The following is a 13,731-nucleotide window of genomic DNA, read 5'->3' on the forward strand; positions in this document are numbered from 1 at the left end:
TAACTTTACTCTTATACGCGATATTGCATAGACCTGGTAAAAAGAGTACCCAATCCTCAAGCAACTTGTACCCGCATCAACGGCAAGTACGAGTACTTTGAAATTACCCGTATAAAAAACCTACCTGTACCAGACCTGCCCATGAAAAAAGACACGTAAATTGAAATTTGGAAAAACAAAACAAAACCCTAAGCCTAAAGTGAAAAAAAAAAATCAACTGAAACTCATGCCAATGACGCAGCACAACAACTCTCAAACTTACGCTGACGAACAACAGCTCTCAATCTCTCTCACTCTAACGGACCTCTCATGCAATCACTCTCGCGGCTACACCGTCTCACGCAACAACTCAGAATCTAACAATCTCTCTCACTCTCATCGTCTCACGCCATCGTAGTCTGAAGCGGTTGCTGTCTCACGCAACTCAATCTCTATCACTCTCACGCTGTAGCTGTTTGAAGTGGCTCAATCTCTCATTCTTTTTCACTCTGACGTCGTTGCCGTCACCATCTCACTCTCACAGTCACTGTCGTCAAGCCAGCTGACTCACCGTATTACTATAAGTTTACAACCCAACAACTCTCAATCTCTCTCACTCTCACAGTCACCATATTGCAACCTAGTAAGGCAGCAACTCCTCACTCTGGTATATTAAATTTTGCTACTGATTTATTCTTTGTGTGAATGTCGAATGGATATTTATTATTTTGTGGATATTTATTTCTTATTTCTTATGGATATTTATTTCTTATATTTTGCCAGCACAATTAGTTTGTCCCTAAGCTTACTAAGTTGCAAAAGAACCCTCTGAATTATACCCAAGTTAGTTTGTCCTAGAGCTCACTGTTTTTTGTTAGTGTTGTTTTTGTGTCTTACTGTTTTTTTGCTGTTTTTGAGTTGAGGAGTGTTGAGTTGGAAAAATCCAGCCATTTGGTAGGGCTGGTTTGCTTGTGAAATATTTAGGAGTGTTTTGTTTTTTATTCTTTTGGATGAATTGTTATGGTTGGTTGATTGAATAAAAATACTCTATTGTGTCCTTTAGATTGGCATGAAGGAGTCTACAGATATGCTTAATGAGGTAATAGAAAGTGGCTGTAATGTAGCTGAATCTCCTTCCAGTGCTAGTATTGTTTCCAAAAAAATGTAAAGTTTAAGATGTTTGAGGTCAATTTACAACATTTCTAGATGAAAAAGGGAATGAGAAGGTAAAGTGTTTGATTTGTAGTAAGTCTTATGCATATGGTAGTTCCACTCATGAGACTATATATTTGAAACGTCATATGAAAGGTTTTCTTAAACGTACCATCAGTAATGTAGATCAATTAATGATGGATTATGATACTAAATTGTGACGTTTGAGGATTTCTTAAGAGATTTATCGTGAGAAGATGGTAATAGGAATCATAAAACATAATTACCCATATTCAATAGTGGGGCATGAAGGAACTAGGGATGTCTATATGTATTTGAATCATGAAATTAAGTCTTATATTAGGAACACTGCTAAGGCGGATTGCTTAAAGAAATATAGGAGGGAGAAGGAAAAGATTAAGCTTGCTTTAGAGAGGGTTCCGGGTAGAATATGCTTGACTTCTGATATTTGGAGTTCTTGTAAGATTGACGAGTACATTTCTTTAACGACTCACTATGTTGATGAGAATTGGGAGTTACAAAGTATAATTCTCAATTTTTGCCATATTCCTCCTTCACACTCAGTGATTCTTTTATTATAAACAGTGTATGGTTTCTTAAAAGATTGGGGAATTGAAAAGAAAGTCTTCTCTCTTACTTTGGACAATGTAAGTAATAATGATAAGATGGAAGACATTTTAAAGAGTCAACTTTGTGTGTAAAATGTTTTATTATGTGGTGGTTCTTTTTTCATGTACAATGTTGTGCATATATCTTGAATCTCATAGTCCAAAAAGGGTTAAAAGTTAGTAGCGCAACTTTACATAAGATCCGAGAAAGTGTGAAATACGTTAAAGGAAGTGAGCCTAAAAGAATCAAGTTTGGAGAATTTGTTGCACAAATTGGTGTGATAAGCTCAAAAGGATTGCGAATAGATGTTCCCACAAGATGGAATTCCACTTATTTAATGCTTAAAAGTGTGTTAATATACCGTCCTGTGTTTGTTCATTTGTCATTGATAGATCCCAATTATAAAAATTGTCTTTCAGATGAAGAATTGCACAGGGGGGTGAGGATTTGCAAGTTCTTGCAACCATTTTATGAAACCACTACTTTTTTTTCAAGTTCCAAATACCCCACAACAAACTTGTACCTTAGAAATGTGTGGAGAGTTCAAGTGTGTCTATACAAAGAAATGGAGAATGAGGATGAAGTTGTTAGTACCATGGCAAGTCAAATGAAAGTAAAGNTTGGAAGAATAGCATACTCTTGAACTCATCTATTTTTGAAGTGTGGATTAATAGAAGAGGGAAGAAAATTAGGGTTAAGATCCTAGTTAGTAAATACGGGTACGGCAAAAAAATGGTACGGGAATTATACGGGTATAATACGGTAAACGGTAAAAAATACGTTTATAAAAATTCGGCCATAAAATTCGGATACGGAAAAAATACGGTACGAGTATATACGGGTTTAATATGGTACATTGTCAATAATACGTTTTGAAAAATACGGAAATATCAATCTTAGTTTTAATACTTTTATGGACTACCTGGTTAAAATCAACATAACATTTCAAATACAAAGTATTCAATTAACCAATAACACAAATACACAATATATAACTGATATTCAAATTATAGTCTCCAGACTCAAACACAATATTTAGCCAAGATTCAACTATAGTGTCAAATTAAACACATAAGTCATAACAAAATCAAAATTCAAAGTCGAATAAGAGCTCCAAACAAATAAAATACATAAATAATACAACAAATATTCAAATTATAGTTTGTAACAAAAACTCACAAAGTACATAAACAACAATAAGTCAATAATAACTCAAAAAAGAGCATCGTCCAACCAAGCAGTGTCATCATTATCCATTAAGTCATCCACGTAACCCTCAACTGTTGGTGTGGAATTAGCATCTTCGTCCATATGATTCATATTCATAGTCTGGAAGCTCTCCCAATTTCTCAAGATCTATAGGTTCCAAGTCACGACTCATTGTAGAAGAGAATTTATCCATCATCACCGTGTTCATCCTCACATACACAAGTGTGTCTAGCATTTCATGTGACAACGTATTCCATTTTTTTGTTTGAGCAGCTTCAAAGGCACTCCAATTTCTCTCACATGATGAAGCGCTACAAGGTTGACTCAGAATTCGAATGGCATACTTCTTGAGCACAGGAAGATCATCCCCATTGTAATCCCACCATATTCCTGCAAATGACATAAAAAACTTTCTTGAATATAAAGAGAAAAGCAATGTACATAAAAGATATTGAAATTTTTTAAAACACTTACGAGGATGACTTGTTTGTAACATCGTTTTTGCCGTTGCAGTAAATAAGGTAGCTAGCTTACTACGATACAACTGAACCTTTCTCATAAATGGATGCTTTTCTTCTATTAGAAGCAAGTTTTCATGAATGAAATTGATGCCATCTTTCATCTCCCTATCCTCTCTAAAATTTTGTGAGCAAAAGTAAGCTGGATTGAGAAAGGCAGCTACAGCATGTATAGGATGAATGATGTTGTTGACCCGACGATTCTCAAACAATTCCCAAATTCTCTCATACTTGCTTGCCTCACTATTACATCTTTCTTTGATTGCAACTTTTGCCCTCGTCATTGCTTCATATAAGTAACCAGCAGTAGATCCATCACCATCAACCAAACGAAGAACTCGAACCAATGGCTCAATGGTTTTTATAACCTCCCTTCCTCTAGCCCAAAAATCACTCTGAACAATTTCAGTGACCCTTTTACCTGATTCGGTCTTACAATAATCAAAACCCCTCCATTCAGATGAAGCAACAAAGAGTCGAAGTTCATTCTCCAAATCCAACACAGATTGAAGCATTAAAAAATTTGAAGCAAATCTTGTGGCACAAGGTTGTCTCAATTGTCTATCTTTGGTGAACTCTTTCATTGCTGCATGAAGAACTGTGTACCGTGTCATGAACATAACTATTATTCTTGCTTCATCTGTGGCAACTTTTACCCAATTAACTTCTTCATATATGTCTTTCAAAAGAAGCTGAATTCCATGAGCAGCACACCTCGTCTTATACATTCGAGGATACAATCCAATGAGCATGTCACCAGCAGATGTGAAATTGCTACCATTATCAGTTATGAATTGCACAACATGTTCTTGTCCAATTGATTCAATAACAGAAACAACAATTTCTTTCAGATAAATCCCAGTTTTTCTTTCTCGAGAAACATCCAATGATTTTATAAACACTGCACCACCAGGTGAATATGCCACAAGATTAATAAAAGATCGATGCCTTATATCAGTCCATATATCAGACATTATAGTGCAACCAGATCCAGATGTATCCCAAGAATGCTTCACCATAGCAACATACTCATCAACACCTTTTCTAGATTCTGGAATTAACTTAGTTCGAAGAGTTGAATAAGATGGAAGCTTGTATCCTGCACCATATTCAGCCACTGCCTTGACAAATTCTCCAAAAGCACCAGTTTGAACAACATTAAAAGCAATATTGTTCACCACAAAACACTTAGCAAGCATTTTATCAACAAACTCCTTGTCTTTTTTCTTATTCATTTCTAGTAAAGATGCTTGACTTTGACGTCTTTGGCTACCCTTAGAAAGTAGTGAAAATGGTGAATCTGTTTCCTCCTCATGATCATTAGAGTTTAAAGCAGTAGAAGAACCGGCTGAACTTTTTAATTTTTTGTTACTTCCACTTCCAGACATAGCTAAGAATGCACATGCTTGTGTCTCATGATTGACTTTACTACAAATCTCAACATCATGGCCAGTAATTCCCGACAAGTGTGCTTTAATTCTGTAAGCCCCACCACTAAATACTTTTTGACAAAATTTACATTTCCATTTATTCCCTTGGAGCTCCTCAACATGCTCCCAAATTTTATCTTTTTTTCGTACCATATTGATTTGAGTCTGTATTTACAAGAACATAAAAGAGAACATCATCAAATACAAAAGAAAAAAAGTTAGCATATAATCTTTTTTCTTTCCTACGCATTATAGCATGTAATCTTTTTATTTCCTATGCATTGTATTTAGAATAATCATCTTTAATTTAGAAATTAGAATCAACTTTCAATATATCATTATTCAGAATAATTCGCAATAAAAGACTATTACATTTTCCACAAAAGTATGATTTGGTTCATGCGCATAAGAGACAAAAAATAAGTAAAAAAATACAGCTATATCTGCAATATCTTTCTCATCTAAAGGCGCATAAAAATTTCAACTTCTAGTGACCTTAGCTCTATCCCCACACTACAAATTAATGAGCATTATCTGATCATACAACTTGTGATTGGTTGCAATTATTTCTCCTAATACAATATTCACCAGCTAGCCATTCATCTATCAAGTGATAGAAATTTATGGGAAAGATAAGGATGCTGTTATGAGTGAAAGAAAATCACAAAGTGCTAAGTGATTTTTTCCTCTCACATGCATGAACAAAACAAAATAGTCCCCTTTCACATAAATAAAGTTGCTTAATTGATTTCCCAAGTCTTCTTGATTTTTAATGGATTTTTACAAATAAGGCAGATGAGGCAATCAAAGAAAAAATGAGAGGGGCAAGGGTTTATGTAATCGACAATGTCTACATACACATGAATAATACAGAGGGTACTGATATATTCTTGCTTTTCCATCTAATCATCTTAATTTCTCTACTTTGAATAATTATGAGGCAGACCCCACTTGATGTTTGGTACTGATATATTCTTGCTTTTCCAGCCATATATCCAATTATGCACTACATGAAAGTTTGAAACCCAACACACTTCAATATTCCTATATATTATTATTACTAAAAAATAAAAACTAAAATTTTGATTCTTCTATTCTCTCAAAACAAGGCTGCGAAAATGCAAACATGAATAATGTGGCTATCAAGATTTTCTTGAAGAAATAATCCAATTCTATGCTTAATCAGAAACAGCAAGTGAAGATGAATCAGAAGAGTTTACAGTCTTGTATACAGATGCAACTTATCATTATTTTTGCTACAACATTAGATCAAATGCACTGCGTTTAAGATCTCATTTACCATATGGTCTGCAACAGCATTACTCAAACACTGCTTTTCTGCAATCTAATAATCTTTTTTCTCAAGGAACTAAAGCATTTTCAAGGATCAGATTAGATATATATGTCTTGAAAATCTTTCAGAACTCTTTCTTTATACAGCCAAAATCAAATGAACTGTTTGGACTACTTTTTCTGATGGGATACAATTTCCAGTATAGCATTAATTATCAGTCACTTCTTTTTTAACAATATAACTTCCCAAATTTTCCAAGGTACTCTGCTATATAGAATGAAATATTTTTCTCTAAATTTTATAACTTGGTTCAGTAACATCTTTCTTGATTGCGCACTTGTTCTCCATGGTTCAGTAACTTATACCCAATAATCTTTGGAAGATCCCCAACAAAGGAATCACTCAAATAGTGCAGAATACATAACAAAAACCAATACGCATAAACAAAACCTCTCACAACTGATGGTTACTTACAAACAGAGCAAAACAGAGAAGACAAAATCCCAAAGACTTGTATTTATGAATTCAACATCATACAAGAAATACAATACCCAAAAAAATATGCAGGATTATAAGCAAATCATCAAACAGCAAAACATATCATACCAGAAATACAATACCCAAAAAAAGGTTAACTACCCAGTAAACGAAACAATCCAAATAGAAAAAGTTCGGTCAGAAAATAACAGAAATATCAAACACCAATACTCCTCAACAAGAAGAACCACGTTTCAAACAAATCCAGCAATCCATTACCATAACAAATCCATCAATCCACCAAAGAGAAGAGAACAAGTGTTAAGTGTGTACCTTGAAGTCCCGAACTTGAAGTTGAAGCTTGGAAAGAGAACAAGAGATGAAGAAAAGCTGAAAACGTGAAGATTTGAGGAAGAAGAGCTGAAGAAGAGCTGAAGTAAGGAAGACCGAAGAAGAAGTGAAGACTTGAAGACTGAGATCTGCTTTAATTTTTAGTAAAAAACCCACAAAACGACGTCGTTTTGGGGGTGACCTTCTTGTTTTTTTTTTTTCAATAATTCGCGAATAATTCGGGAGGCCTTAAAATACGCGTATAATTCGACAAATTTTGGAAAATACGTATACGGGCGTTTTATACGCGAATTATACGGCTATCCGTACAATTCGCGTATAATACGCGTTTTTACTAACTAGGCTACAAAGTCATGTCTTCAGTCTGAAAAATCTCGGGGCAAACCTACCAGTGTCTGGTTAACTATATGTTTTCCAAGCAAATCGAGAAAACAATGGAGGTTTATGTCGATGACATGCTGGTTAAGTCACATGTCACTTCAGATTACATAGTTCACCTCGTAGAAATTTCGATATACTCCGGAGATATAAAATGAAACTTAATCCTCTTAAGTGTTCATTTGGAGTATCCTCAGGAAAATTCTTAGGGTATATGATTAACCATCGGGGAATTGAAGTTAACCCCGAGAAGATCCAAGCTCTTTTAGATATGAAAATTCCAGCAAATCGTAAGCAAGTTCAGAGCTTGAATGGGAGGATAACAGCTTTCAGTCACTTCATATCAAGAGTAATAGATCATTGTTTGCCATTCTTCAATACGCTCAAGGCCAACAAGAAATTTTAATGGACTCCAGAGTGTGAGCAAGCCTTCCAAAGCATAAAAGAGCATCTTGGAAAACCACCTCTTCTATCCAAGTCACTTCCCAAGGAAATATTGTTTCTTTACCTGTTCTTCTCTCAGTATGCAGTCAGTACAACTCTTATTTGGGAAGAAGGCAGAATTTAATAGCCAGTATATTACACGAGCAAATGGTTATTAGATGCTGAGTCAAGGTATCTATAAATATAACGATTAGCTTTTGTCTTGTTTATCGCTTCTTAGAAGCTAAGACCTTTCTTCCATGCCCACACCATCTATGTATTAACCAATTATCTACTCAGACAAGTCCTTCGGAAACTAGAGGCCTTGGGTAAATTGCTTAAACAGGCCATTGAATTAAGTTAGTTCGATCTACATTATAGATCAAAAGCAGCAATTAAAGGGCAAGTTGTACCTGACTTATATTAGAGTTATCTTATCAGCCAGATCGAGAACCCGAATAGCCAGCCAGTGAAGTCATCCAAGAAACTGTTCGGAACTTGTCAACATGGAGTCTCTACGCTGATGGGTCTTCTAATAGAAAAAAAGTTGGAGCTAGTCTTTTGCTTATTAACTCTTGAGGGAACTCGCATTTATGGAGCCCTTAGGTTCGGATTCAAAGCACAAATAATGAGGCTAAGTATAAAGAACTATTTACTGGTTTGCTACTAGCAAGAGAAATTGGGTCAGAAATGATTGACATCATAGTGGTGGTTAATCAGATATCGAGAGAGTATCAAGCCAAAGAAGATAATATAATCAGTTACTTGAAGAAAGCTAAGGTCACACTCACACTCGAGCCCTTTAAGCACTATACGATCAGGTAGATCCTGAGAGATAGCAACTCTATCGCGGATGCTTTGACGAAGATAGCTTATGACGCAGAGAGCTGATATGATAGAAAATGTCAGTAAAATGAAAGGGTCTACAAAATCTGCAGCAAATAGATTTGAAATGCTTTCTAATGAAGACCTATCTGTAGATGATGTCATTCTTCCCAAAGAATCAAATGCAGTGCTATGCCAAGAAAATATAGATAAGGTGGAACAGATGCATCACCATTCTTATGAAAATGAAGGAAAGCAGCAGACTATTCAGGAATCTCCTAGCTTTGCTGCTATAGTCAAGGGTAGTGAAAGTGGAGCAAGAGAGGAAGATGACTATCTAAAGCCGATAGTCCGGTAGGTCCTTATAAGGCGAGTGGAAGGAAGTGAAAATAAGAGGAGGGTGGGTAAAGCTGACGTGAACCGGGTCCCGATTGACATCTTAACGACTGAGATGGTTAGGTTATTCACTTAGTCAATCCCGTTGCTCATCATGGAATGAATTCACTTCGGCTTCTTCTAGAGCAGAGCTAAAGAAACTCTTTGATAAAGAAGGGGTTCTTTCTAACAACAAGACTCCTATAGATTAGAGTTGCTTGTTACACCTTAATCAGAGATCAGTTATATAAGCGAGGGTTTAGCACTCCCCTTATCCGATGTGTGACAGATAAAGATGCAGACTACATCATGAGAGAGATACATGAAGGGATATGTGGTAATCACACTACCATATGATCTCTCGCCAATAAAATTATCCGCTAGGAATATTATTGGTTTTTGCTTCATGAAGACACCTACAACTTTGTGAAGAAGTGTGATAAGTGTCAGAGATTCGCAAACATCCCATGAGCTCCCTCCCACCAGTTAACAATGATGACCAGTCTTTGGTAATTCGCTATGTGGGGAATTGATCTCATCGGTCATATGCCAACCAGTAAGGGTGGCGTCAAATATGTTGTGGTCGTAGTGGATTATTTCACTAAATGCGTCGAGACAGAACCTTTGGTCACGATCACCATAAAGAAACTCAAAGACTTCTTCTTCAAGAAAATAGTGTGCCGTTATGGAATTCCTTATACACTTATCTCATATAATGGGAAACAGTTAGACAATGAGGAGTTTAAGCAGTTTTGCGAAGAGTTGGGGATTTATAAGAAATTTACCTCAATAGCAAGGCTGCAAGCGAATAGTCAAGTTGAAGCTGTCAACAAAACCACTAAGCACACATTTGGAGGCCAAGCTTGGCTCAGCAATACACAATTGGGCCGACGATCTCCCAGAAGCTCTATGGGCATATAGAACAACTTCAAGGACCGTTTCTTCAGAAACATCTTTCTCGCTAGCATGCGAGGCAATGATTCTAGTTGAAATAGGAACTGAGTCACTTTGAAGAGAGTTTTATAATGAAGCAGACAATGAAACACTTATATGTGCAAGTCTGGACTTGGTTGAAAAACACCGCAACAAAGCTCGGTTAAGGATAACTTCCTACCAGCAGAAGGCTAAAAGTCCTCCTCAGCACAAAAGAACTAAACACGGGGGTATTGGGGCCTAATTATGAAGGTCCATATCGAGTCACTAAAGTGATACAACCTAGGACATATCACCTCAAAAGGCTTAATGGTTCTAATGTCCCATGAGCTTGGAATGTTGAGCATTTGTGTCTTTATTATTAGTAATTCCAAACTCTTTTATAGCTTATGCAATTTATTTTACTCGTAAATTTCGTTAATAAGATTATTCTCATTCTTCTTTAAGAATTACTTGTGTCGTAATCTCAAGTTTTTAAAATCTTATTATTTACAATGCTTTACAAGTTTTTACGATTAAAAAAGATATATTCATTTCATGAAGTATTTAAGTTATAAAAGTGCTATCACAAATGATAAAAAGTCTTTTTTGTATATAGATGATTAACGAGCTTCATCAAATGAAAAGAAACAAAAGAGGTTCTTTAGAGCAGGCAGAAGGAAGGTTGATCATTTCTCTTGAACTTCAGTTGCTACGATCTCGGGATTGGTCACTTGGTTTTCAGGGTTCTTTGTTTCTTGTTGATCTTCCTCTTGGGCAGTCTCTTGGCCAAATGATGGCAACGGCAGTAAGATGGCGACAACAGTGGGTGACAGTGACGACATGGTAATGGGTTGAGATTTGGGAATTTGGGTGATTTCTTTTTCTTTCAATTTTAGGGATTTAGTTCAACTGGGGTAAAAGATTAGAGTCTGAAGAAGGTTTTAGGAAGTTGGTTCGTAAATGTCAAGTTGAAATGTCTGCCATTAGAGAGCCAAGAAGAAGAAGAAGAACATAGTGTTGAATGTTGATGTAAAATCTATGGCCATTTTGATGGGTAAGTGATGAGAGACTAAGTTTGAGAGAAGGCTGGGCATGCAAGGAAAGGTTGATTGAGCCCGAGTTTAGGGCGTCTCCTTGGGCCTTTATTGTGCTAGGGATCGTAGTGGCCTGGGTAATAGGAGCTGCATTGGGCCTGTAGCCTCATAGTTTTTTGTATAGCATCATAAAGCTTGGCTGGCTTGGTCTTTTTAGTGTGGGTTTAATTGGTGGGGTGTGCAAAATTGGAGTTTCTCTCTTGGGCTTATTGAGCTCCTTATGTGTATCCTTTTTTTTAGCCTTGTTTTTCTATAGGCTTTTGTTTGGATTTTTGTATAAGATTGAAAATCCTTAGTTTTCTCTTCGGCTTGTTTTTGTTTCCTTGGGTCTGTCCGAGGGTGTTAATTGAAGAGGAATCCTCTCCCTCTTAGGATGTATGTTTTGAATCTTTTGAATACAATTATCAGGATTAAAAAAAAAAAAAAAAAAAAAAAAAGTCGGTTGAACTCAACCCTTGAAACAAAGGAGTATACTAACTAAGTGGAAGAAGGCAGGTCACATTGTTAACTTGAAGAGACCATGTGTCTACAATAGGAACCTCAAGAGAATTCTAAGCTCTTTCACACAAGAAAATGCTCAACACAACTAGCCATTACTTAAAATTCTTGAAGCTTCGATGGATTTACTTGGCCTTTTTGTTTATTATAAGATTAATAGGTAAATGATTTGTGTTTGTGTTTCTTTAATTTCTACTGGTTGAATCCATGGTTGTTGAAGGTTAATTTGATTATGAGATATAGCAACTACATTTCTTTAACAACACTCTGCATCACAAAACTCAAAAAGAAAAAAAATACAAAAACTCATTATTTAAAAGTGTTTTTGTAATTTTTTTCATATCAAAAAAAGGCACCATTTGCTTTCCCTAACAAACACTAAACATCACCTAAATGATATTCCCAATTTCAAATTTTCATAAAAAAAAAATCTATCAGCAACTTCAACCAGTTGAACTTGTTGAACTCGAGTAGGTGAAGGGGCCGGTTGAACCTGTTGAACTCGAGTAGGTGAATGGGCTTATATAGGTAGTATTGCAGCAACTGGTTCTTTTTATTGGTGTGCCAACCACATGAACATACACAATATCAACAAGACTGCATCGTAAAAAGCCCAACCAATACCCATTTGCACTAACAGAAAAAAAAAGTCAGAGATAGAATGAATAATAACAAAAACAAAAGCTACAAATAAAGAAAAACTAAAAGGGAATTCGTGAGTATTTTACAGCAAAAATATAAAGAAATGACTACAAAAACACAATACTAAAAAGTGTAGTTGTAATTTTTTCGTAACAAAAAAAAGCTCTGGACCATTTGCTTCATTCTCTTTTAAAAGGGAATTCGTGAGTATTTTACAACAAAAATAAAAATAGAAAAGACTACAAAGACACATTACTGAAAAGTGTTTTTGTAATTTTTTGATAACAAAAAAAGCTTTGGACCATTGGCTTCATTCCCTTTAGTATCCCTCCCTGAAATTTCATCGTTTCAGGGTTTCACTAAAAATATTTTTAGTCGTATCTGCTTTGGAAGGTGTTTCACTGGTAGTAGTGTCTCATGCTCTTCCCGTATTAGCAAAACTACTAGCAAAAGCAAAAGGAAGGAAACGATAAAAAGGAAGACAAACCAATAGAGGAGGTATCCAACCATTGTGCACTAGAATAGTAAATCAATAAGAAATCAACAGTAATCTTATTCATCAGCTGACTGCATCGATTCAAGAATTACCTGATATTCTTCAGGTGTTAGTAAATGTTAGTGTATGTCATAGAAACCATTCGTGTTGTCAATTTCAGAACATTTTGTCTTGTATCAATATATCATAAATAATAGAAGAAAGAGTTCTTCAATTCATATATATAAATTACTTCCTCTATTCGGTCATACATTTAAAATGAAGTATATATATGAATTGTCCAGATGATTCATTTAATCGGTAAATGAATTTATCAAACTGTTCCCTATGGAAGCAATATAATTTAGGCAACTATATTGCATAGTAGGCATACTAGATGCTTCTGAAAGATATCATGAGTTGATATAAGTATGGATAACGATGATAGTCATGTCACTGGGGCATTAGCATAGATTAGCGGTTGGTGAACTGTTTTTTGAACGTGACCGAATAACGACAAATCACTTGGAAAAACATGTAGTCAATGATTTATCGTTTGGTTATATCAGTGCACGATGTAGTCCTTTGACCTAAGACATTGTGGTTGGATCCAATACGGATGCGTATGGTTCATATGGTGTATAAGTACGAGACAAATCATGCTTCGTATGATAAAGCCTATTTGGTCATGCGTTGTTCATATGTGAAAACAAATGATGGTCAAGACGAGATCCATTGACTCAAAATATAAGATCAGGAGTATCGCTAACACCATCTGGATCGGGGTTCCTAGACGAACGTCGATAAATGTCGGAAATCAAAATCTCTGGCTAGAGTCTATTATTAGTCATACGAAAGTAAGTTCGTGATGACAAGTTCCGAACATATTATTGACGATTTGGTAGAAGATTGAGTTTAGGATTTTGAAGTTCCATGAATCTATACTCGATCAGGATATATCAATAGAGGGAGTTTACCTACATGGTACATATAATCTGAAAAGGGTTCGATGAAGTATTTCTTCATCGTGGTTTAGGGACTATGGCACATTGCTAGATGTTTACCA

The 13,731-nt window shown here is 35.6% G+C and overlaps 1 protein-coding gene across 1 annotated transcript; it reads right to left on the reverse strand.

The window, feature by feature from the left end:
- Positions 1–3,596: 3,596 nt before the first annotated feature.
- On the reverse strand, positions 3,597–7,104 carry LOC116124631. The gene is made up of 3 exons (XM_031410353.1): positions 7,023–7,104; positions 3,653–5,083; positions 3,597–3,605 (listed from the first exon to the last, which is right to left on the reverse strand). Exons 2-3 carry the CDS (start codon positions 5,069–5,071, stop codon positions 3,597–3,599), a joined length of 1,428 nt encoding a protein of 475 aa, XP_031266213.1. The 5' UTR covers positions 5,072–5,083; positions 7,023–7,104.
- Between the last annotated feature and the right edge of the window lie 6,627 nt (positions 7,105–13,731).

Source organism: Pistacia vera, unplaced genomic scaffold (genome assembly GCF_008641045.1).
Source record: "Pistacia vera cultivar Batoury unplaced genomic scaffold, PisVer_v2 Contig154, whole genome shotgun sequence".
NCBI classification, from domain to species: Eukaryota; Viridiplantae; Streptophyta; class Magnoliopsida; order Sapindales; family Anacardiaceae; genus Pistacia; species Pistacia vera.

Bases quoted from the DNA above. Each gene is read 5' to 3' on its own strand.
- LOC116124631 (XM_031410353.1), bottom strand. From the start codon at position 5,071: ATGGTACGAAAAAAAGATAAAATTTGGGAGCATGTTGAGGAGCTCCAA.